Source organism: Neodiprion lecontei, chromosome 2 (genome assembly GCF_021901455.1).
Source record: "Neodiprion lecontei isolate iyNeoLeco1 chromosome 2, iyNeoLeco1.1, whole genome shotgun sequence".
Classification (NCBI taxonomy): domain Eukaryota; kingdom Metazoa; phylum Arthropoda; class Insecta; order Hymenoptera; family Diprionidae; genus Neodiprion; species Neodiprion lecontei.
Genome location: NC_060261.1, coordinates 25,855,456 through 25,880,898, shown reverse-complemented (window position 1 = coordinate 25,880,898; position 25,443 = coordinate 25,855,456). Strand labels below are relative to the sequence as shown.

The 25,443-nt window shown below is 34.8% G+C and overlaps 1 protein-coding gene across 1 annotated transcript in view; it reads left to right on the top strand.

Annotated features, from left to right (window-relative positions):
* Window positions 1–413: 413 nt before the first annotated feature.
* The window catches only part of LOC107218915 (ornithine decarboxylase 1), a 38,272-nt gene continuing 13,242 nt past the window's right edge, over window positions 414–25,443 (top strand). The window contains exons 1-5 of the mRNA XM_015656956.2: window positions 414–811; window positions 20,366–20,545; window positions 20,638–20,895; window positions 22,626–22,702; window positions 22,813–22,986. Coding sequence (XP_015512442.1) covers window positions 20,709–20,895; window positions 22,626–22,702; window positions 22,813–22,986 — 438 coding nt within the window. The 5' untranslated portion in view covers window positions 414–811; window positions 20,366–20,545; window positions 20,638–20,708. The remainder of the gene's footprint in view (window positions 812–20,365; window positions 20,546–20,637; window positions 20,896–22,625; window positions 22,703–22,812; window positions 22,987–25,443) is intronic.

Sequence of the window (25,443 nt, the reverse complement as noted above, 5' to 3'; positions counted from 1 at the left end):
TACAATTTTTTGGCATACGAGCAGTGGTGAGTGTCAGGGGGCTGCCTAAAACCATGTTACAAGATCTTCGGACTACGGAGTGCTATAATATTATTATATTAGCATCATAATTAACTAATGCCATTATGTCCAATCATTATATAACGCTACCACGCCATTTGCGCAGTCGGAAATAAGAGCTACACTATAAGCAACTTACGCTATACTATACAGTCTGGAGATATGAGGATTGTAAAAGATAGATACATGTATAGAGGTATATCTGCAATCACCGCCTCCCGTAGTATATATATACTCTACGGATGTTACACAGGATAGCGTCTATATAGAGTTATATACCCAACGGCGGATGAAAGAGAAGTAGAAGAAGGACAATAGAATCGTTCTTCTAGGTGTTTCTATATTCTTTGCCACAATCCCCAATTGCTCCATGATTACTCGTGCATACGAGAATTTCGAGGTAGTCGGCCGCAGTCGGCCATTCGCAATTGTGATTCGCTGGAAGGCAGGCTCGCGTTTCGGGTGATATTTCTCACTTTTTTCAATCGCATCTCGTATATCCAACATTGCAAGGTTCACATTATGTCAGTGTATGCAACCTAGCAGTTTCGCATATCGCAAACGAATGTTTTGTCCCGTATTACTTGGTCAAAAGTCCATCGCCAGTGAACTCGACAACTGGTCTCGACGCGGAATAATATCGTTTTCCTCCAAATCTTACTGACTGATTTTTGGGAACCAGTCACCGAAAACTTCCATCATTCCGTCATCAACCAAGAGCCAACCCGTAGGGTGGCAATCTTCTGTTAAGGTAACCACCTCATTCTTTTGCTAAATACATTTTTTTTCTCCATTCTATTCTGTGTTTCGCCAATGTCAAACAGTCGTTCAACTCAACTTCTACAAATCATGTGAAATCCGAACTACCCTATGTAACCAATGAATCATCAAATCGACGTCAGTCAATCTACTTAGCTTATTGTAAATTCGTTATTCAAACCATATTATTGACAGGAACTAACAAACCAGGAGTGCATTACATAACGACAATATGTTTGTGGTTGATGTATTCACCATTACACTAGCTTGTCCATTGACCACATACCTAGAAATTATTAATCCACGTGATAAGTTGTACTTTCAGAGTTGATCCAACATGTTCCATGTTCATTTTCTATTTCCTTCAACAATTTACTGCAGTGACATATCAATGAGAATATTTCATTGTCAATGGCAATGTTTAATAGTTTGTTGAAATCGTTTTGTTCAATTGGGTTTCTCGCCTTATCACATATGCTTATTCTTATCTAAGAATCTTGGATTTTACTGTTAGACATAATTTCAGACTAGTGATATGTTGCATCAATTTGGCCTTTATGAAATCTAATACGAAGCTGCTCTTATAATCTTTTACATGTTTTTTTTTGTAGTCACATTTTTATCATCCATTCACATAGTGCATACCTACCGTTAAGTTCATTTGTCATTTTGCATTTACGCTGAGCATCTAACATGGCAGTCAATTTTTCTAATACAATATATTATTCTATGTTTAATTCGAATGCGTTGTTTTTTTCATTCTATAGTATTTTAGATAAGAAAAAAACTTCATCAGTAGGTAGCAAAATTGTTGTCATTTAGCATTTTAGAGATTTATGTTATCCTGTATTTCAATTTTTTTCTGGCTCTGGTCATGCAGCCGTCGACGACTGCATATCTGATAGCTGTAAACGGCAGTGCAGTTGGCAGCTGCAAACCAATAGCATAGTTGTTACCTCGTGCGTATTAGCGATAAAGCACGATAATTTATTAAATCTGTAACGAGAGTTTGAGGAATGCGGAACTTGCTCCATGAAATAAAAAAAATAATAAAAATAAGTTTGACCATCTCAAGTCTCGAATTTTCGCCAGTTCACTGGGCTAATACCTTGGCTGCAGCACCATCTGCTCACTTACGGATGATATATAACAGAAAGTACTTTAATTAAAAGAAGACAAATTTCTGAGCTGCCAACCATGCTGCCGTTTACGACTACCGACTGCGCAGCCATTCTTGGCTGTCTGTACACTACCTTTTTTTTTGTATTTAGAACAAAACTTTGGAATCAAAGTTAGGTTACAAAAATTGTTTACATTACTTATACAATGCGTGTTGAAATTTATTGTAAGAAGAAACATGGTTGAATCTTTGAAATTCGACTTTGAAATGTATTACCGTTATCGCTTTTTTTTCATGTTCAATCTTATCAGCAATCCTTTTGCTGAACTGGTTGTTATTCCGCGATACTAAATATCATCGTTTTTATGTATCGCTTGCGTGTTAAACGTTGTGCTGATACACAGTTGCAAAAATCGAAGACTTATCCTCTTTTATTTAAAAAAGTATGTAATTTTAAAGTTATGTAACTTTGCCAAAAAAATGTGTGTCAACAACTTATTAAAGTTTTGACAAAAATTTTTAAACCTAACTAACGCACAAGTTACCATAGAAGGGGTTTTAAATAATACAAATCAATTCAGCAAAATGCATCTTGAAGGTGATACTGCCATCTTGAAAATCCTTTTTATCAAAATTTTACTGTTTGTTGCAAAGTTGTTTAGCTTTGAAATCACGTGTTTTTTCAGATATACCTGAGAGATATACAGTGATTTTTGTGAGCAATATATTTTATAATTTTGCATAAGGTTGAAATTCATATCTTCAATGTGATGTAAGATGAACAAGAAATCACAATTATCCACGTTTAATATTTACATCATAGGAGCTTCTGTTGTAAATTGGAATAATTTACACTTATGAAGTATCGATTCTTTATTCCTAATAGCTTCGCTACAAATACATTAACACCTCGAAATTCAACCTTACAGAATGAAAATTAGAAATCAATCATAGTATCCAGTGTACTCCTTGCAAAATTTTTCAATGCCTTCTGAAACAGCGGACATACGACCCTTGCGAACGATACAAGCATGCCTCGCATGCCAACTGTGAACTCTATGAACCATGTACTTGATGGCTTGTAGATAACTGTCATTCTATGTCGTTTACACGAAGTGCGAACAGCCAGCCAGATAATGCTTATCATTATATTTGTAAAACTTGTATAGTATAAATAATAGCTTCAATTGTCGATACACTACTAGTATTAGCACTCAATCTCTGAAGTGTGGTGCTTTCCTCTATTGTGTTTTGTTCCTCCAAGAGATAGAATATTTCATTGTCCTCGTTATAACTTTCGATTAGTTCAGCTGAAGCTACGCGGGAATACACTATATGTGGAGATTTTCATTGTATATGTTATAGGAAGGCACGAGAATTGAGTCCCATAATCAGGTGTGTCTTTCTTCGTTCTCTTTCTTACAATCATTGCTTTTCTGTTACGTTATGTCATCAGTCAATAGGCTGTAAAAAAAAATTTTTTTCTAGCTCTTATCACAAAAATAACTAATCGTCCCCCAGAGAGAAATCGACAAAGTATGGCTTTATGAAAAAATTTCAAAACTTGGAACCATGCGATTTTGTATCTGCTATCCAAGTAAAATTTATTTTCCCTCTCACTTAATTATTATTATATTTGGAATTTGATTTGAAATATCTTGGGAACCATGCCTTTGCTGCAAGTTGAGGTTAGTAATATTATCGTAACAAAAATTTAGGAAATAATTTGCTATGTTTCAATGTTGGAACAACTTTGAAGGAGTTAGGTTTTCACAATATGCATATGTTTGGATTTATTTTGTGAAACTTTTTACTCTGTCTGAATAGATCATACAAAATCGCACTTCTAATTCTCCTCACAGTTTTGGTAATTGTTACTATACAAATAGCGCATTCTATACATATACAGTGTCTGTTAAGGGCATAGTCCAATATTGCGGAAAGTGTTTATATTATACCAGGTTTGTAGTCCTGTTACAATTGGGTACAAATAAGACTGATCATCAGGTTGAAATTCATTAAATCAAAACACGGTAACATTAGTGTATTAATGCACAATTAGGAAGTATCGTTATTTACTGAGGTTGAAGATAGCAACATTATTGCAAGAATAAATAGTTACATGACACGTCACCGATTTAAGCATATTGACGAGAATCCATCCATTTTTTCATAAAGTATGAATTCAATTTAAAATTTTTTGTGGTATGATCATTCTGATGTTGCCAAGTGCGCTCTGGTCAGCTAGAACCGATATTATCACATGAACGAATAATTCAAAAGTTTGCAAAATATAAACCCAAATATTATCTCGCTGTGAAATAAATAGATGGAAAATCTGTAAGATACTCATTTAGTCATTTTATCAAATACATAAATGGACCTTGCAATTTGGTTGCACCATTTTTTTTCTACGCGATACCTACTAGACAAGATTTAGTTTGTCAAGTATTATATTATTTTCAGCAAAAAAATCAGCCTTAGTTTGATTTCAGAAAATCAACTGTCATCAAATTGTTCATTGCTTCTGTATCGAAATGTTTTGCCTAAAGGGACAATAAGTTCATAAGTCAAAGTCATTGTTCACTTGTAATTTATTTACTAAATATCGTGTACAGTGATACATTTTTGTAATATGGAAAAAGACATAAAAAACAAGGAAAACCCGTATACAGTGATATAATTGAAAGTAGAGGTATTTCAGATAAGATGAATAACAGTGTGATAGCATCTATCGTTTAATTACTGTGCAATAATTAATTGCGATGAGTTACAATTGAGTAACTTTTTTAAGACGATTTGACTGCTACCAGACCTGGTTATATGGTTTACATGCTGTCAAAACAGTTCTCTGTGCAGAAAATCAGAAGGTTGTGCCAAAATTCATATTACTTACTTTGCTTGTTTGATGCTTTTCCTGCGTTGTGTCTTGTAAGGTCAGTTATAATTGGTACGAGGTACTCTGCTAGTTCGACTTATTCCACCTCGCCGTGTTCGATAAATTGAGCATTCAGTGTTATGTGTCTGGCTTCATGTACCTGAAGCTTTGATCGATCAAGATTATGGAATTTTCAGATTTCAGAGCTACTGGAATTTCATCAATTCTTTAAATATTTATCATGGAATCTCAATATTAGCCAAGAATTGAGGTTTCAATCAAAGTTGGTCGGTCGGAACTTCAGGTATATCTCGCTTCTGAACCAAGCACCATGAAATGATAAATTTATTTGACAAATGTTACGTAATACAAGACTTGGTAGAAAAAAGGTACACAGTGTCAAATGTGAAATTAATCTGCCATCGTTTGAACTCTTACTTTAAAGCGATCAACATTTACATACATAAAACTCATTCAATGAACACATTTGCTCTCGCATTGGTATTTACTATAATTTTGTAGACAGACTCATTTTTAGATTCTGAAAATGTTCAAATTTGACATCTTACAAAAGCGACATAAAATGACTTTAATGCACCGTCAAGTTGAACGATGTATTCTGTGGTCAAATTCTACGATGATGGTATCCTCCGACTGGCCATTCCAAGTTTGAAAATACCTTTGCTATCGATACATCAGAAGTGTCGATTACAATTGAGTGAAAGCTCGTGGTATCTGAAATTTAAAAAGAATGTTTTGATTTTTAGGGAATTACTGATTTGGGGAAAAATTTTTATAGCAACTATACTGACATGAGATCCTTGTGACGCTGATGAGTTTTGGTATTAATTAGTTATTTTTATTTACTCTGTTACACTTTTCCTATTCTCTTGACATTAAAATAAATGACATAAAACAATATTATACATTTTGAATATTTTCTCACTCAGAGTTATTACACGAAGAATATATTAAACCATTGATGTTATTGAAATTAATATTCGCCAAATTTCTAGCTTGCATCGCATCACATAAAAATTTCCATCATATGATGATAAAAGAATAAACAAGAAGTGTAGGAATAACTTTGTTGGATGTGAAGCTTTCTGCTTATGCATCGCTGAGCACAGGTCGAGGTACATATGTATCTGAAACCTCATTGGAAAATTATACATGATGGTACAATCTAGTGCCGATATTAGATACAGTCTTCTAAGTAGAACACTTATAACCAAGCTATATTTCATGATCCCGTCAAACGACATGTCAAGCAGTAAAATATGTTTGCTACATAATATACATATCAGCGCTAAAATTCAGCGTTTATAAATATCTGATTACATTATCATCATTGGTCGTATTCTGAACCAATCTCCATACAGTTAAATACTCAGTCAAAACTGAAACTGTTTTTTGAATTTACCACACTTGAATCTGGAAATGAATAATTTTTATCAACACTTGCTGAATGCATTGGAATTCGCAAATGAACATTAGATTTAATATCACAATTCTACTTTTAAGATTACATGATGATACATATGTCTGGAAGTTTTTTTCTATTATGCGTGTCAGCGTAGTGTTTGTGCGAGTCGTTTGCATAAGGATTATTAATTCACATACTGCTTTAATTTCGTATCTCAAGTCTTGTTTCTGTCCCATCGTCCACTGTAAAATAAAAATGCATCCTACAAAGCATGCTGTTCTGCATTATACACATTTTCTTGTGTCAAGCTATGAATACTTGCTTGATGGTTAGACTTGTATTAGTGAAATAAATTTTCAAATTCTGTCTTGTAAACAAATATTCTATCATGTTAGACGAACATAATACATTTTTGCACGCACGTTTTTCAGATTGTGCCTGCTATTTGATGGCCACAAATAACTCAGCAACTTACACCTCTCATAACCTTAATTGTACGAGCATAATTGTTTAAAAAACTAAAAGCTACTTGTGCCATATTTTTGCGTTGCAATATTGTTATTTTTCAGCATACAATTTAGTGTACGTCCTATTTAATGGTTGATCATCATTTCTTGCTGTGGGCATGTGTACAAGTGGAAGTGTCTCGCTATTAGAAAGAGCACGAAGATCTAAACCACGGTCTTACATACAGATCTTGCAAGCAACTGAAGTTTGAGTGGTGGGAGTAGCCGCGTTATTGTCCAGATTTTTTTTGCCACTACTGGTCACTACGTGGCGCTGTCAGTTATTCATAGACATATGAATGATATTACAACGTAAGGTTATATTCGAATAGCATATGACTGTGATTAAAATTAATAACACGAGAGAGATATGCAATGACGACTAATTCCTGTGCGGTTCCGACCTGCAACACGGGTCGAAAATCAGTGAAAGAGAAGTGCTCCGTAAAAAAAGTAATTAATTTCGCTCGAAGCTGTTTTGTATTTCGCCGTAAATATTCATATTCATGTATGACTGTGTATGAGTATCAAAAAGATTGGTTAGGGTTCCGTCAAATAATAATAATAATAAGCTTATGAATAACTCTTAGCGCTGCTCTTGTGGCCATAAGTTGTACTTTTGTTTCGGACGTGAACTGACAACCCCCCACCACGTTCGTTGCAAGACCTGTATGTAAGACCGTGATCTAAACAGACCTGCTTTCTCTTTCTAATCGCAGTCATTGCAACTAACTAGACCATGGACTTAGGAAGTTAGGAATAGACACAGACTTATGGACGAAGCCTCCGCTTGTGGAGGTATCCCAAAAGACGGAAGGGGAATCGAGTCGATCAGTCATCTTGATAGGAGCTATTTACGCGCCACTTTCAAACCAGCCACCCTACATAATAACTACTATCAAAGGAGCTTACTCATAAATATAAGCTCAACTTTAGTGTCTTATTTTCTTGAATAATAATTTATATTGTTTTATTTCGAAATGGTCATCTTTTTTGATAATTATATGAATATTGACTAAATGAAAAATTTTAACTGTATAACGTAACGGCTCTCTAAAGTATTTATTCAGGGTAGAGAAATTATGATTTTTATCTAACAATCACCAATCTGTGACGTAAATTTGCACTATTTAAGATTCAATTTATTTGAATCAGCTCCAAACTTATATCTCTATTTGAAAGCAAAGTGTGCTATAACTTTTTTTTATATACAAATTGTATATGCATATAACATGTGTTTACATCAAAATTGCTTAAGCCTTGGGCATAGAACATTTTACCTTATCCATGGTAAACATTACCTTGGATCTAAATGAAGTTTCCCAGTCAAAGGTAGCGCCAAATTAACTCCAACCCAGCGCAAAATATCTGTAAATAAACGTGGTTGTAGGGAATCTAGGTGAAAAGTAATTGACGAAATAAGCGCATATGCACAATTTTAATTTTACTTACAAAGGATAATAATATGACACCACAACAAACCTATATGACGAAATTAAAAGCAATATGGATCTTATTACGTGCGAATCACGTGTATTACGTGCAAACATTTGAATAATGTATACTTACAGAAGGTGAGAAAAACCCTCACCCAAAGGCCATACAAAAATCCGAAGTCCCCATAGTACAAACGAATGTAGTACGTATAATAAGTATAAGTACAAGATGACTAAGTATGGATATTAAATAACATGCAGTTATAAAAATATGTAACAAAATTAGAAACAATTTGAACAACATCGTATAGTCTATCCGGTGCAGACCTGTAAATAACATGAAACACAGTCACAAGCATCAAAAACCATAGCCTCAGAAAAAGTATTCGTATCATAACTAATAGCATTTTGTACAGACAGCTTTCACTAACTCCGAACACTTCTAGTTTATTGAATGTATGCCTATCACTAGGTGCCGCAGCTACAGTTTTTTCACCAATGTAATACAGTCTAATTTTCACGTATGTCTGGCCAATCGCTGAAGTCAAATAGTTCTCTAAGGCCATTTGATCATGAAAATGATCATGTAAATCATGGAACAAGCTGCTCATTTAAATCAAGTTTGACAGTACACAAGTTGACAAATAGTCTTCTGAGAATTGTCTCTAAAAATTTCCAACCACTTTGCGTATCACTTTTTCCACTGCACAACAAGTACGCTGTACACTATCTGATAGGTAATACAAACCACCTCGACTTTTCAATCATATCAGAGTACTTTTTGGATCTGATTCAGTACCCGACAAAGCGTTGACACTTATTTCACAGATTACAGATGTTTGACGACAAAACCGGCAATATATACAATAATCCTGTCATCAAATTCTGATATACTTCGTATAAAAGGTAGATACAAATAATCATTGAGAACAGTAGAAGTGTTATTTAAGTCGAATATTGGGTCACTATCGATTAGTTGAGCAGCAGGTGTAGAAGAATTCGTTATATCCTCTGGTTATCGATATGTTCTACAGCGCAATACAATTGCTTGCGTCTGATTCTCGATTTTCAGAATGTATAAGCAATTTTTTAAAAGCTGCTTTAAATTGTCGGACTGTGGGATTATTATGATAACCTCCATGTAAGCGAATGCAGCAAAAAAATTACTCCATAATTTTGGTTCAACTTGTATGTTGGTATATAGATGTGTTGGTACTCATTTTTTAATCGCACAGTGCATGGAAAATGCCTTTCAGACATTCGATACAGATTAAAAATCTTAAGAAGTCCATTTTGCACTGTGTATTGAGAATACTGCGTCCCGTGTCACCTTGTTTTAAACTTAATATGTAATACCGACATGCATCAAGTTTCGTGATTAATTCTGCTATATTCTCGGGATGGATTGGCTTTTTGAAGCCTGCCTTTGTCAAATTTTTCGAATTGAATATAACAAAGAGTTTGTTGAATAATTCAAGAAATTCTTTGGTGGGTGCAGAGGTTTTAAAATAACCGAGCTGCAAATTTGTTCTACACAATTTAAAACTATTTGCAAGAGATGTGCCAAGTACCTGTGTGGCAAATTTCACTTTCATTTTTTGTGTGTGATAGGCTATGTGGCCTGAACGTAACTTGTTGCTTAAATGAAGTGCTTCTCCTTGTATTTTATGGATCTTTGTGATGTAATTCCATGAAATCAAGTTTCCATTTCCATTCATGATTGTACATTTCGAATCCTCCAGTATGTTACGTACCAGTTTAACCATGTGATAACGATCTGGAATAATGTACACTTTTCCCAACGTCCCCAGATGCAAAAACATTGGTTGCAAAGTAGTAAGGTCGTCCAACTGAGACTGAGTTGTTTTACCATAGAAATGTTACGGATATCACTTTTACACCAGATTCTTGTAGCATGGTTAAACACTGTTGGATGAGAGTGGCTTTGATGCGCAGTTTTGCCACCGGTTAAGAAATAGTCGACTGGGATTTTCCATGAATTGTTTATACATACAAACAAAAACGCTAGAGCATCTTTGGCAATGGTTTGTGTATCGCTAGCTATATTAGTACCCATATCCTCATAGCCGCTAGACTACGGTCCGTCGTACTCGTGCTGGCATATAGACATCTCTTCAAAACCCAGACAACCAATCAACAAATGATCTACCATGTTAGCACGTTCTTTGATGGGATTGAACAATTCAGTGTTAAAGCCAGATTCCCAACTCACTGATCTATACCACTTGAAATATGCCTTAGGGTGCGGGAAGCACGAGTCAAATTTTTCACGTAGATAATTATAAGCATTTGGTCAGTAATAATGCAAGGTTAAAGCAAAAGAGCGTAGCTCAGGTGCAAACTTCTTTGGTAGTATGCCAAGCTTATTTTTTGTTACCACACGTTTCAGTACATTTTTGGTTGACATACTTGTTAAAACATCCAGATCTTCATCCGTGATTTTGTTACGTTGTTTCAACTTAGACAACTTGTTCTTCGACGATGCAATTTGTTTTCTTTTAGACGATTCCCTCGTTTTAAATTTCTTACTTGTTGCTGATGTGAGACTTTTTGCTGTTTTATTATTCTAGGTAAGCGTAACTTTGTTGGAGAATTAAGAACAAGGTACTTCGAAATCGTCGTAGCTTTATCAGTTGATTTTGGTGGTAGTAGTGTTTGAGAAGACAAATCTTTCATAGTACGATAGTCCTTACCAGATGGAAATATAAATATTGAATGATAATTACATATTGCATCAACATTTCTATATATGTGAACAATTACGTACATGTGAATGACATTGGTGATTTACAAATAATAATTTCCTGTTTTTCTTGACGACTGAAACTCGTTAATTCTTTAACGTCATCCACAGTAAGAGCTACATGCTCTATGGTGTATGAGGTTGTTTCTCTGTCAGTACACACATCATGTAATTTCAGCTTTGTTGATATTATTTTTTCAACCTTATCCGCACTAAAGGCTGCATCATCTTTGGAGTGCTTACGTATGGTTGCTTTTTTGTCAATATTTATGTTGCATATCTCTTGTAATACTGCAATTTCTTATTTGTTAGTTGCAGTCACGGAGTAGTAGGAAGGAGACAAAACTCAGCAATAAACCTTGTCCCCAGTTTCAACGTAACGTAAGAAGAATTGTCTGAATGCGATTTAAGCGCCTCTCACGGAAGAAATTGAAATTTTCGCTATATAATCTAAAAAAAAAAAAAAACAAGGGTACTGATCGCAACCTATAAACCTCCATGCTATAAACATACTTCGTAAATTCGTAAAATACGCATTTGAAGTAAGTGAAGTTAGTGAAAACAGAGTAATTGCTTTTCCAACCTCAACCGACATTAAATGAGAGGAAAAGGTGGCAAACGGCGAATCGTAAGATCATAGGGAGAAGGGGGAAGAGTGCTATACGAGCTTACACCGCAAGAGGTGCTTAAATCGCACCTTGACAATTCCTCTTACGTTGCCCCGAAAGCTGGGCCAACTTTTCAGTCGAGCGCTGTTCGAGTGTTGTCTCCTATTACTACTTCATGGTTGCAGTATTACACTCATCAGAAACTGCACCGACCTAGAAAAACACATAATGTACATTAGCACAGCTGAAAATCATTCAATACTTATATAGGAAAACCTTACAAATAGTTTATGAAACTCACGATTGGAACAGCATCATTCTTGAGCCTAAGTCTACTCACAGAAGTTCAATCGAATGATTCACTTGGAAAGTGATACGAACATAAAAATGAGGATTTGAGTAAAGAAGCTTCCGTTAATCCCATACGCTCAATCCATGTCCTTCGTGTATCACGACTTTTTGGAAAACTAAAATGTACATACCAATGAAATATAATACTGAGCCCATCACTATGAATGTTTACAATTTTTAAACGTGACTTAAGCATGGAATATCATTTTATTCTGTTTTTCAAGCTGTGACTGGGCCCTGCTTTTTCTGTTAGACCTATTACTGCAACCTATTGCTAGACAGTGGGGCATGTTGTGTCCAGAGTTGAAAACTCAAATAATAAGTTTACGAATGAAGCACATATTATTTGTAGTTTACAAGTATTACAACCACACAAATGAAAGTAAATTTGAATGCGTTGAGATATAAATGTATTGGATATCATAACTTATGAAATTTTTAGTACGATCTGTCTCGATAGGTTTCTACATAGATACATATACTTACCAAGTACATAAATTTATATTAAAATATTACATTCACCACTATATCACTTGCTCAATATTTCACGGCCTTCCGTTTGCTCTTTGCGTTGTTTTTAAACGCACAAGCGGCATAAGCAGTATGTATAAATACTAAGTCGTGATACGTTGCACTGCATCTACATCCATTAGCATCTATTCAATAATCAACTGGTTTGAAAGTGGCGCGCGAATGGCTCCTATGAATATGGCTGTCGTTCTGATTATTCTTCCGTCTTTTGGGATAACCCCCGTGCCAAGAATACCACTTTGCGTTCCGTCCATAAGTCCGTGGGAATCGGGGGACATAGCCATAAAGATAAAAACAGAGTAGGTAAGTTAACCATACAGGCGTCCAGTCGACAAAAAGAGAGAGGTAGAAAATCGAGTGACTTCTCTATCTTTTTCTACCAAGTATGCGCAGTGGTAAAGCAAGTTTGCTGACACAAGCTTCTGGGTATTCTGGTCTAGAGGGCTGGGTTTCGGGCATTTTTTCAGGCTTCATATAATCGAAAAAAATATATTTTCACCATTCATATTTTTACAGAATTTTTATTGGTGTTTAAAGAACTTGCAGTTAAATTTATGTGAAAAAAATGGACCCTGAAAAAGTTATGAGCTTTTAAATACGGCCGTGACAAAAAAACAAGTTGAGGTGGTTGGTACAATTCTAGTGCTGCCATTCATCGAGAATAGAAAAACAACGATCTTTCTTGATTATTAAGAATGTCGTTATAGCTCGTACTAAGAATTGAAAAAAAAAAACAAATAACAAGTATGGCGACTGTTTGAAAGCAGTATTAATATTTATTTCCTATTTTTTTCGGTTTTTTCAATTTTTTTTTTAATTCGTTGTAATAATACTTTAGTAATGCCCGTGGTAGGGGCTATAGAGGGATGTATACTGAAAATTCATACCAAATGTCAAACCAAATTGTTGAATAGAACTAGAGATTTTGTCTCAACGAGGTTGAAAGATGTAGTTTGAGATGAACGCATTTTAAGTTAATGCGTTTAAAGTTTTGATGCTTATTTCAGCTAAAGTATATAAAATATATCAGCTAAAATGCGAATTTTTCTTACTGTTAATCGGTCATTCCTGGGCAGATAGGAAGCCTTCTGCCGCATTAGCAGCTTCCTTACGGGCTAATCTTTTTAGCCTTGCAGCCAATAAATTTATTGAGGCGCACACTGACTGGTCATACATTGTTTCACGCAAGTGCTCATAACTTTTTCAATTTTTGGAAATTTGACATCAAATTTGAGCAAAAATATTTTTACAAGACGTAGCTGTAATAATATGCAAAAAAAAATACAATCGATTTTTTCCAAATTTCTAGACCAGAATACCCCCCTTAAATGCGTATGCAAACAAGAAGAGAACAATCGCCCGTTTTCTTTCTCTTTCTGTCCGTCTGATCTTGCCGGTTATGCTTAATCTCATAGGGACCGAGCGCGTGTATGAGTAGCGCTGCGAGTGGCCAAATTTGTCCCTAAATTTTTAAACATTGGAAAAGCCCTGAGCTACCGAGAAACCCAAAAGTCAGAAGTAACGATATCGTTACAGATGGCCGGCGCAAGGTTTTAGGAATATTGTTTCATTCGTGTTCACTATCATTGACTCACATAACATTTCTGCAGACTTTTTGAACGGTTTGTTCTCTTTATTCACGATGTACAAATAATAGGTGGTCCAGCTGCGGCTCGACGGCTGTGATTATTGTTGCGCAGTTCGGTACTTGTCCACCAGACGGCTACGGGTCTGTAGGACCATTGTAAACAATAATGGGAGCATGCGGTGTTCGAAAGAGAGGAGGGTAATTTTAGGTTAATCATGAGATGAGCGTGTCATATTTATAAACATAGGAGCAGTAGTTGTAGTTCAAAAACATAAAATACCAAAAATAATAACAAATAAAATAAATAGAAGTCATGATAAACCTATGAGGTTAAGGTTCATAACGTTGACGCAACAGAATAATCGAAAAAAGGTTGAACTTTGAAGGGTCGAACGTTTCAAAAACAGTGAACTACACTACGTAATTCTCGAAGTTGGTTGAAACATTGTGTCGCGCTTATTTTGCAATTATAACAATATTTGCGTCACAAAATTGTGCTTTGTCCGAGTATCCTATTGCGTCAACGTTACGAATTTGAAGCTGCTAAAAGCTACGTTTTCATCAACCCAGATAATTTTCTCTTTTCACGGTTCTGCTTTAGAACGTTCCGAGTATGAATTTTCGCTCATCGTCGCATTCTCATAGTTATGTAATGGTGCATAATATATGATACAATTTCATCCTTGTTTTGTTCGCAAAGAAATGAAAAGTTGTAGTTCTGTATCATATGAGATACAGTAGATTTATATACAGATCGATTCTCCGATTCTGTGTGCGTACAGCAATATTTGATCACGGTTGAAATGTTTTTGTAAAACGTATTGAGTCTTTTTTAAAACTATCCCAGTAAGAGCAATTGTAACTCTCCATTTATTGTATCGATTAATTGCTTTGGGAACGATGAAAAAAGATATATCTTCCCCACATTCGTCTTGTGTACGTCGATGACAAACACAACAACTCCTACCCATATTTAAATAATGTTTCTTTTTATACTTTATAGATATTATATTATTGATTTGTTCCGAACACTGCGTTCCGCCATTATTGTTTACATTGGTCTTACAGATCCGTAGCTATCTGGTGAGCATGCAACGACTTATGCTAAAATAATCACAAGCCTTAGCATTGCGTGGATATGACAGCCGGACCACATATTATTCTGACAACGTGTCTTTATTTAACTTTTGATCCAAACAATGGGACCCATTCATCTTTTAACAGCCAAAGCAATTAATTAGATTATTATCTATTTATTGAAATGTTAAAATGAAAATGTTGTTGATACAACGAAACTCTTTCAAAATGAATTGAAATTTCATTGTTCTATACTGATAGGATTCTTAGAAAATAAACTATGCCAACGACGACACGCCGGTAGATAGGCAACTAAAGTTACGTCTAATTTTTAATATGACAAATTGGCTAAGTGCAGCAAAACTGTACAGTCGGGGCCAGTGATTATGAAACTGCCCATTTTGCAGCCAAGTCGATTATGGTGGCAATGCAGAATCAGCCCACAGCACCAACAATATAAAATTAAAATGGGTTATTATCTTACCTTCCTTGATTTTATAGCCTTTTTGTTTTTGTTCTTTCAGAAAAGTTGAAAGTTTCTTGAATATACACACATACAGAGTGAATATCTAACGACCGAATGGTCCGTCATTTCACGTCACATCACTCCGAGTAATATCATGTAGTAATACATTATAATTTAAACGTTATAGTTATATAATATATGGAATGCAATTTGCAGAAAATAAACTGAAATGCACGAATTGAAATCATAGAAATGAAACATGCCGTAAATGCTAGTAGAATACGTTCGTATTACGTTGATTCAAACATAGCAATATTGACAATGAAATCATTTTTGATGCATAGTGTAGATTTGAGATGCGACCATTTTTTTCAGTTGATATACATGAAAAACTAGTTCGCAATTACGAAAATTTGAAACTAAAAAAATTTTCTTTATATTCCGTTCGTAAAACTGAATTTCATGCAAAGTTTACGCTTCGGGTGATAATTTTCAAATTGTTACCCTGAGAAAACTATTACAGTCACAGTTATCATAAACCTCACAAAACATCCATTTTTTAATAAAAAAAAAATACGTCAGCATTACTCACTCATCTATACATCATGGGTCGTACGTTTAAAATGAATAACTGTGAAAACAAAAAACTTACTGAAATAAATACAGTGGTTCCTACACATCTTCGTATTTCGTATGACTATTCCCCCGAACAAGATGTCCCAAAACTTTCTGCATATACCGCGCACCAGTTACTTCTTAGTGCTAACTCCCCCTCCACGCGGCGAGAGATGTCGCGACATTGCAATGATTAGGGATGGGACTGACGTTCTGGCGAATGAGGCGGGTATCTAACTTGACCACCTCTCTCACTCGCTCCATGTACAGTCTTTCCAAAAAGTAATACAACTCGATCACCTTCAGTCAATCATTCAATGTTGCGGTAGGACAATATTTTAAACTTCGACGGCGCAGCGCATGCGCAGTAGCTAATAGAAAGACAGTGCTGCGCGTTCCAATTGTATCATAGTTCAGTGCCGTCGGCGCGATGGCGGTAGGTTTGTGTGAGGGCGCTGTGGGCGGTGCTAATTTGTCCGATAGTCGTAAAGTAGGGTACTTCTGTATTATGGAGTGTAGAGGTAAGAAGGACTGTGTCCATGTATAGAAAGTGTCTGTAAAGTAGAGTACACATAAGATGGCGTTTCTGTAACAAAAGAGACATATTTAAAAAAAGCGCCCAAAATTATTAGAGCAGGAGAGAATTAAACGGAGAAAGATAGATATCTGTTTTGTGAAGGCGCTGTTTAAAAAAAAAACTTATTAAATGAAATTTTTAAGTCCCAATTAAATACAGTTATTCGTTCTATTTATTAAATCTATCGTTAAAAAATTTGTAATTCTGGATTGGGTACCAATAACGTCTTGTAGCAAGTTTTTAGACTATATTGAGTATATTTTAATTTCACTACCTTAGCAGTTGACCATGCATTTCGTTCACTTTTATCAACTAATCTGGTTATTCCAACTACTATATACTGCTACCTTCCGTTGACATACTTCACTTCATCTATAACGGCCAACTTCAGGTTGAACCCTTATTGCTTATCAGCGCCATTCTGAAGACTTGTTCAACCAATATTTGCTGTTTTGTGGCGGACGCTTTTCCAGTTAAAAACCTATATGACATTGTCATCCTTACCTCTACCCTCCGTAATCTGTATGTCGTGATTCTATTCCCCTACAGCCCCAGACACCGCGACATAAGCAGGGAGCATTGTACTCGCATTGTAGCTAATTAATTTCTTTGTGAAAGGAGTGCATATCAGATAGAATGGGTGATGTTTTGTTATATGAACGAAGAACTAAAACACATTAAATTGAAATGACAACTGGAAGGGTGTAATTCTTTAAACGTTGAAAAATTTTCGTGATACTCGCATGCATACGATTTTGACATTTTCTTCTGTTTCACAGTTTGCTGCAACTTTACATCAACGGGCCCTATGAAAATAGATGTATATCGGTAGGGTATCTAGAACGACCATATTTCGCCGAGAAATTTACAATGGATGTATCTCGGTTGACTCTATAAGATGTGTATAGACCTTTGTTTACACTTACTGTAGCGTATTTCCAAATACTTCTGTTCTAAACTTCTCGGCGCAATACGACTGTTCTAAATGGCCCGCCAAAATACATCTGTTTCTATAGGATTCGTCGATATACAGGATAAGGTAAAAGTATGGAAGCACCTAAATAATGCGACGGCGATCGCCAAAAAACCACCTAGGTCAAGCTTTACGTAATTTTCAACAAGGAATTCAATCGTTACCTTGGATTTGACCTTGAACCAAAATGCTAACGTCGACTTTTTTTTAATGGTAACCCCTTTTTTCGCGTCCAGAATCAGAAGAGCCGAAATTTTTACGTACTGTTGTGTTTCACTGTTATTGGACAAAGTGACTCCTAGGGGTCAATTAGGAGTCAAAATAGGACTAATAAATAAGGTTAATTTTAAGAATATACATTTTCGTGAAAGATATTTCAAATAAAAGTTCTCAAGTTTGGTCAGGCGGATCTGATCATGTCCTAAAACTTCACTTCCAGGTCAAAGTTCGAGGTCATTCGAAAGTTAACTTAAGGGGGTTCCTAACCCAAGAGCATTGCATAACATTAATGATTTTCAAAATTGTACGGGTTCGGGAGTAGAGGAAGTAAAAAATTAGGCAAATTGGTTTTAAAAGTACGCAATTTCAGCTTTAATTGAAAAAAAAAAAATAAGTTTGTAACGTGAAAATTGTGGCTGCTATCGCCACTAAAGTCATGGTGTGCAAAAAGCAGCGTTGTAAACAGTAACCATGTTTTCAGCCAAACGGTGGATGTGAAAAACGAAAACAAAAAATCAGTTTGAAGGCTAAGGTACAAGCTTAGCCTTCAAAGTGATCTTTGGTTTTTGTTTTTCAGACCCACCGTTTGGCTGAAAACTTGGTTCCCGTTTACAACGCTGCTTATTGCACACGATGACTTCAGTGGCGATAGCAGCCACAATTTTCACGTTACGAACTGATTTTTTTTTCAATTAAAGCTGAAATTGCGTACCTTTAAAACCAATTTGCCCAATTTTGTACTTCCTCTACTCCCGAACCCATACAATTTTGAAAATCATTAATGTTATAAAACGCTCTTGGGTTAGGAACCCCCTTAAAAACTTACAACGGAAACACCTATTTTTCACTATGAATTTGAAAAAAGTGCAAAATCTACCATTCAGATTTGGATTGAAATCGGCGGTTAAAATAATTATGTTCCCTTTGGGGTGGTTTTTTCACATTTATTTTTACTCCCAATTGACCGTTGGCTGTAACTTTGATCAAAAGCAGAGATACATTTACGTGCGAACTTTACGTAAAATTTTCCGATTTTGTTGATTCTGGACTTAAAAATAGAAGTTTCGTTTTAAAAGAAAACAGTTGACCTGGAAATAACCTTGAAATTGTGCGTCAAGTTCAAATGCAAGGTCACAAATGAATTCCTTGTTGAAAATTAAGTGAGGCTTGACTTTGGTTACCTTTTTTTTTTTTTACTACCCCGAATGAATTATCCAGGTGTTTCCATACTTTTTTCTCACCCTTTATTGTAGTATTATCATATTTATTATAGTAGTTTCAATTATGCAAATATGTTTCTAATACTATGTAGAACTAGCACCCAAATCGATTTTGTCGATTTGCCCTTATGGGTATTCAGTCTATCAATTCTATATTATAGCTCTTTGTTTTGAACATTCAGCATTTTAACTTTTCTATGTTTCGACTTTCCATATTTGAAGAACTCTATAAAATATATTTTCGAAATTCACTATTGAGAAACATCTATTTTTTAATTTTCTTATATTTTTAACCTCATCTGTTTTACTTACAACTTTATTGAGTGCTTATTGTGTTTTACAACAATTTCAAATTAAGAAACCACGATAACACGGAAAAAAAAACAACATTAAAAAAAGTGTTCTCGGGCGGACTAGACCAACTGTATGTTTTGTGGACATGCTGATTCCGAATCCAATCTCGAAATTGCTCCTTCGCGCCCAGATTTTGAATGATGTATGAGGCGTTCTACTCTAACTTGTGCATCGAAAAATCTTGCAATGTTAGTGGTCACAAATGGATGTTTTAGGCTGGAGTACTCAAAATCCTGGGATAATGGAGCAAAATCAACATCGGATTTGGATTCAGCATGTCTAAAAATATATAGATATGGTGATCCGGTCTGCTGGTCAACACACTTTTTTTTCTGTGCCTGTGCAATTAACGATGTTGAAGTTGATAAAAACGAAAACTTTGGCAAACATGCACTACATGACAAGTTTTGAATGATATTGAGTTTGTAAAATATGAACTAGTAAGTTTGACTTTATCACTGTACACTGCATTTTAGTTAAATTAAAATTGCTAAGTATCCATTTTCCATATAAATGGATCATTGCACTACTGTCAGCAACTTCAACCTCACGATAACAATTGAAAATACTAAGCTAATGCTGCAAATGTTGAATAAGCATCAGCTTTCATTATCTAAGAACTTCAAAAACAATTTCATCTACATGATTTTCCAATCTTGATCTTTGGTAAATATGAAAACAACTGTTTAGCGCATTGCAAGATTACGTACAAGAATTATAACTGTAAATTAATAGTTAGCGTATTTTAAATATGCATTGGAACGTTGGGTGAGCAAATTAACATCCACTTAACATAGCCATGATTACGAGCTATAGATTGACTTTCAAATGTTTCAGGGTTGTATCTGCGATAGGCTGGTTGGCCAGTCTCCTGGTGGACCACTAATCAGCAGCGGCAACTGGAAATTGGCATTGAACGCAGAGCCCCCGTGGCTTTGCTAGCACCTCCTCGCTGATTACAATCTTATTTTAACCTGCTTCCTGACGAAACGTCCGTCTCTCATTGACAGCTGCCTCGTATGTCTTTTTACACACAAAAAAAAATCAGTGAACTTAAATCTGATGGGGCGAATATGTGGTGATTGAGTATCATTTACTCTGAATTACAGATTGCTGCCTAGCACCTACAGAGCTCCGTATTATTCAGCAACCTTTCCTCTTTATCAATAAATTCAGAGTCATGAAGGTCACCAATTGTGACGAACGCATTCACGTTCTGGACAGTTCTGCTGATGTTATGACTGTTATCAGAGACATCAGCAATAGTGGTGTGCAAGAAGAAGCCTTTTATGTACTCGACATCGGAGACATCGTTCGCAAGCATCAAATTTGGAAAGAAAAGTTGCCTCGAGTTGAGCCATACTATGGTACACACTTTTACTAACATTCGAGATAGAATTTGTTTATATCTTGTCATTTCTTTCTTGGCTTCTGTCATTTCAAATTGTTCCCATCTACAGCAGATCAACATCGCTAATATCTTGCAAGGTTCAAGTTCGTTACATTGTTGAGATCAAATATTCAACAGCAGTTTTCGAATTACAGTTCCAACATGTGCATACTTTGCTATGAAACCTCATTTATACGATGCTCACTTGTACATCAAATTTTTTTGAACTGGCAATTTCAGCTTATAGACCATATAAAAAGTTCAATTTTCACATCAATAGTTTATGATTTTCCCACTTGTACAACACTTATTCCAGTCCCTCGCGCTTTTTTCTCTTCACCTGAACATTAATCGCAGCTGATGTGTCAATCAGGATTTGCATTTTGATATCTATCGTACATATTATTAGATTTTGCAATCAATAAGAATACATGAGCTAAAATTCATTTTAAAGGTAAGAGTCAAAATCTGATAGTTTGACAGTAACTTTTTATTTATGCATTTTTATAAATGTGAAAACTCACTGCGTTATGTATTTATGCTACGAGCAACGAGTAAAGATGTCATAGAGTTGATCAAGTTACATCTGACATATATTTATTCGATAGTACTAGTCAGTTATGCTACGAGTGTGTACAAAATGACAATTATGATGCTATTTGAAATCATAAATCGAAAACAAATCCATTTCAACGTTATTCTCAGTTTCATGTCATAATTGACTTATGCCTTGAAAAATGTATATCTGATATTTCACTATACTTTATTTCTAAACTCGCTGTTTATTAACCTGTATTGACACCAATTCAATACTGAATCTAAAAAAACTATCAAAACAGAATTTTCGGATCCCTGCTACTCTTGTCTCGTTTATGGGAAAACTTGAAAAATATTTTTTGCATTACCTCCTCGACAAGTTGCTATGAATAAAAATGAAGTTTACGAAAGTACAGTTGAAAATTTCGAATCTGAATTTTTTCTTGATTTAAATGGAGTGATCCTGATGTTTTATAACTTCCTGAATTTATCGAAATGCTCTATCTCGATGGCATTAGGAAGTAACTCTAAATTTTGTATGGGATATAAATTATATTGAGATCTATCGATCCGATCTTGGTGGAAGTCGAAAAGAATGCTGGACATGGTAAAAATTTGGGTCCATACCGAAAAATCGAAAAACACTTATTTCTTACGTTTGGCTATTTTCGAGCTTGTTAGAATTTCACAATCTTGAGTATGATTTCGTTATAGGTGAATCTGGAGACGTTAACGTAAACCGTTGAAGTGAAGTGATGACTGGCTTATTCTACCATTTGTTTAATTTCTTTCTCCTTCAAACAAGCTAAAAACACTGTCAAATAACAAGATTTTACTTTTCACAATTTTTTTAACGGTCGCGTATCACAATGTTTTTAACGTCTTATTCCATACACTTATTTACATAATATACATTTAAAAAAGTAAAAAATTTGGTTTTGACAATTTTTTCAGATCTAGTACTGAAATTCCATCGATACACATTGATAAAGAGTTGGTGCAAATTTACCTATCTCAACCTGCATGAACCTTTTTGAAAGTATCTAAAAAAAAATTTCGCTTGGGCATTGTCTAAATTTGCATTACATTTACAATGCGACTTTCAAATATGCCAGTATTAATCGTGTTATCCAATATTCAATTGACATTTCAAAATTCTTTTGATTTCAGCTGTAAAATGCAACGATAACCTCACAGTTCTTGAAGTACTCGCCGCCCTTGGTGTTGGATTTGATTGTGCATCAAAGGTAAGATTGGTTTCTGCCATATTTGATTACTATTGTATTCAATGTAATATGCTTTACAGTAAAGGTAATTTTGAATTCTCGCAATTCTTGCTTTTTGTATCCTTCCACAGTCTGAGATCAACAAGGTTTTGGGTATTGGCATTGACTCCTCTCGAATCATTTTTGCCAATCCGACCAAACCTGCCTCTCATATTCGTCATGCTTCAGCAATGGGTGTTGATACCATGACTGCTGATAACGAGAGTGAACTTCATAAGATTAAAAAGCTGCATCCAGTTGCTAAGGTCAGTAATACTTTTTTGGAAACATTCAATTTTAGATGTGATGCAAAACTTTGACCACCTCACATTTTCTACTCAATTATCTGTTTCACTACTCATTGGGAGTATTAATGAAGATGATAAGCCTAGTTATTGTATCTTGAGGAGGTTGGTAAGTTACAAATTAGTACTTTTTCGTTCATTTTATTACGATATACTCGCCTTGAGTAATTATTTAATTATCACATTCGCAAGCTACAATGATATTTCAAAATTATAATATTAATGAATCCTATCAAATCACTTAGAAATAGAAGAAAATGAATAGATTCAGTCAATTTCATTATCCAATGATTCATTTTGTTCAAAAAACAAGCATTTACAATCTCAGATGCTTTGCTTCATCTCGTTAATATTGTTGATTATTCAATATTTAACTTTCTACTCCTTTTTTACTTCAGAGAAAAAAAGAGAAAGTGTGTACGATCAGTTTTTGTTCAATGATATCTCGAGAGCAACTGAACGGATTTGGATGATTTTGATCTCGATTGTCTTTATTAAATTAGAACCGATTAGGTATTAGATATCATCAGTCCAGTAGTTTTCAATTTATGTAAATAATCTAATAAAATAAAATGAAAAATGTTTCATTTGTTGATGCTTTATAGGCTTAAAACGCATCTAAGCGGGAAGTTTTTAAGCTATTCTGTGAAGGTTAGTCAAATTGACTATTTGTTTAAAATTGCGCTGACATTTATTTTCACGAACAGATAGTAGTATTGAATTTACTATTGAAAAAATCTGTCTCAGTGAATTTGCAAAAAAAAACTTTACTATACAAAATGAGCCATACTAAAGTGAAATTGTACAAATCAGCTACCTGATTATAAGCTAATGTTCATCATTTTAGGTTGTCTCATCGTTTTTCTAGAAAAATGATCGTAACTTACTGATATATTCATTCGATAATTACTCAGTGTTTTACTATCTCTCAATCAAGTTGACGAAAAGTATTGATATTCATTTCATCAAGCTCCTTAAGCGGCTTAATTTTCAGAGATTGCCGGAAATATTTTTCGCTATTACTCGTCTCAAAATTAGGTAAAAATACGTTTTTGTAATTGTGGTACAATAGATGTTTGTCAAGTATTACATTCGTGTGCTGTAGCTATGCTATCATATAGATTTCTAGAATATTTTTCACACAAATTATGGAATCCAATGATTTTTAACTTTCTAATTAGCAAATAGTTTCTCAAGTTTTCAATATCTTGTGTCATTCGAATTTACTTAGATTTAATTACAAGGGGATGATACACCGGTTATATTTTTTTAATTTTTCATACTTGTAGTACTGAAGCATCAAGACTCAAATAATAATGCCCCCATAGTCTTGGGCCAGATGACCAGAAGTTTTCGAGAAAATCTTTGAAAAAAGAATTTTGGGAAATTGATGTGTCCTTTATTTCCGTGACAATTTACAAACATTAAACGCAAGAACTTTAATTATACCATGTATCGCAATTTGTATTTTCACTCTGTAGTCGGGGTTTCGCAGGCTCCTGGGTGATATTCATCGTTGAAGCTAGGAAAACAAAATCTACGGCACCTTGCACACTGCACGAAGCACGCATTTTTACAGGGACAATATTTTATTTTTTTTGAATGTCCATCGAAAAACACACTTTGTTGAAATTTAAAAAAATGTTCCTGTTATCGCACAGTTTGGATACAAACCATGCGTACCGCATCATATTATCAAAGATTGAGGAGGACAGCTGGTTATGTACGATGCATTGAATCTTTAGGCAATCCTCTCTGAAATTTATTTCCCGATCTTACTCTATTAGGTACACGCAGTTCTGCAGTCACTTTATAAATTCTTTTACTTGCCTATAAAAATAAACGTCGCACTGTTGAACCGGAGAGGAAGATTTCGGAGGGATGATCTTTACAATACACGTTCGTAGATGCCTTTCGTTATTAAAAATTTCGTTGCACAATAGAGGGTCTGTTTGTCCTTCCTAAGAATCGACGTGTAATAGAAATTTTTATCCGCTGACGTACGGCTTCATTACGTTGATGAGAAAAACGTGGCTAGATGTTACGGGAGCAATTTATCCAATAAACAAAAACCCAATAACCAAGTCTAAGGGTATCAGATAGGAAAGATCAGTAGAAAAATTGCATAAGAAAACGTAGCAAAGTAGTACTTAGTAGCCACCTAATGGTGTATATGGTTTATCAGAAATATTGTTAGTCAAGAATTATTATTTTCAATAATAAATCCGACTTCTCAAGCGAGAGGTAAGCAAAAGCAAAAAAATTAATAAAAAAAGGAAATTTGAAAAAACAAAAATAGCGGGCTACTCGATGAACCATAGACCACGTTGCATGCTTACTGTTTAGTGTTCATACTACCCTCGTAATACTTCAAAATGGATTTTCTCAATAACTTCTGGCCATCTGGCCGATTGGCTT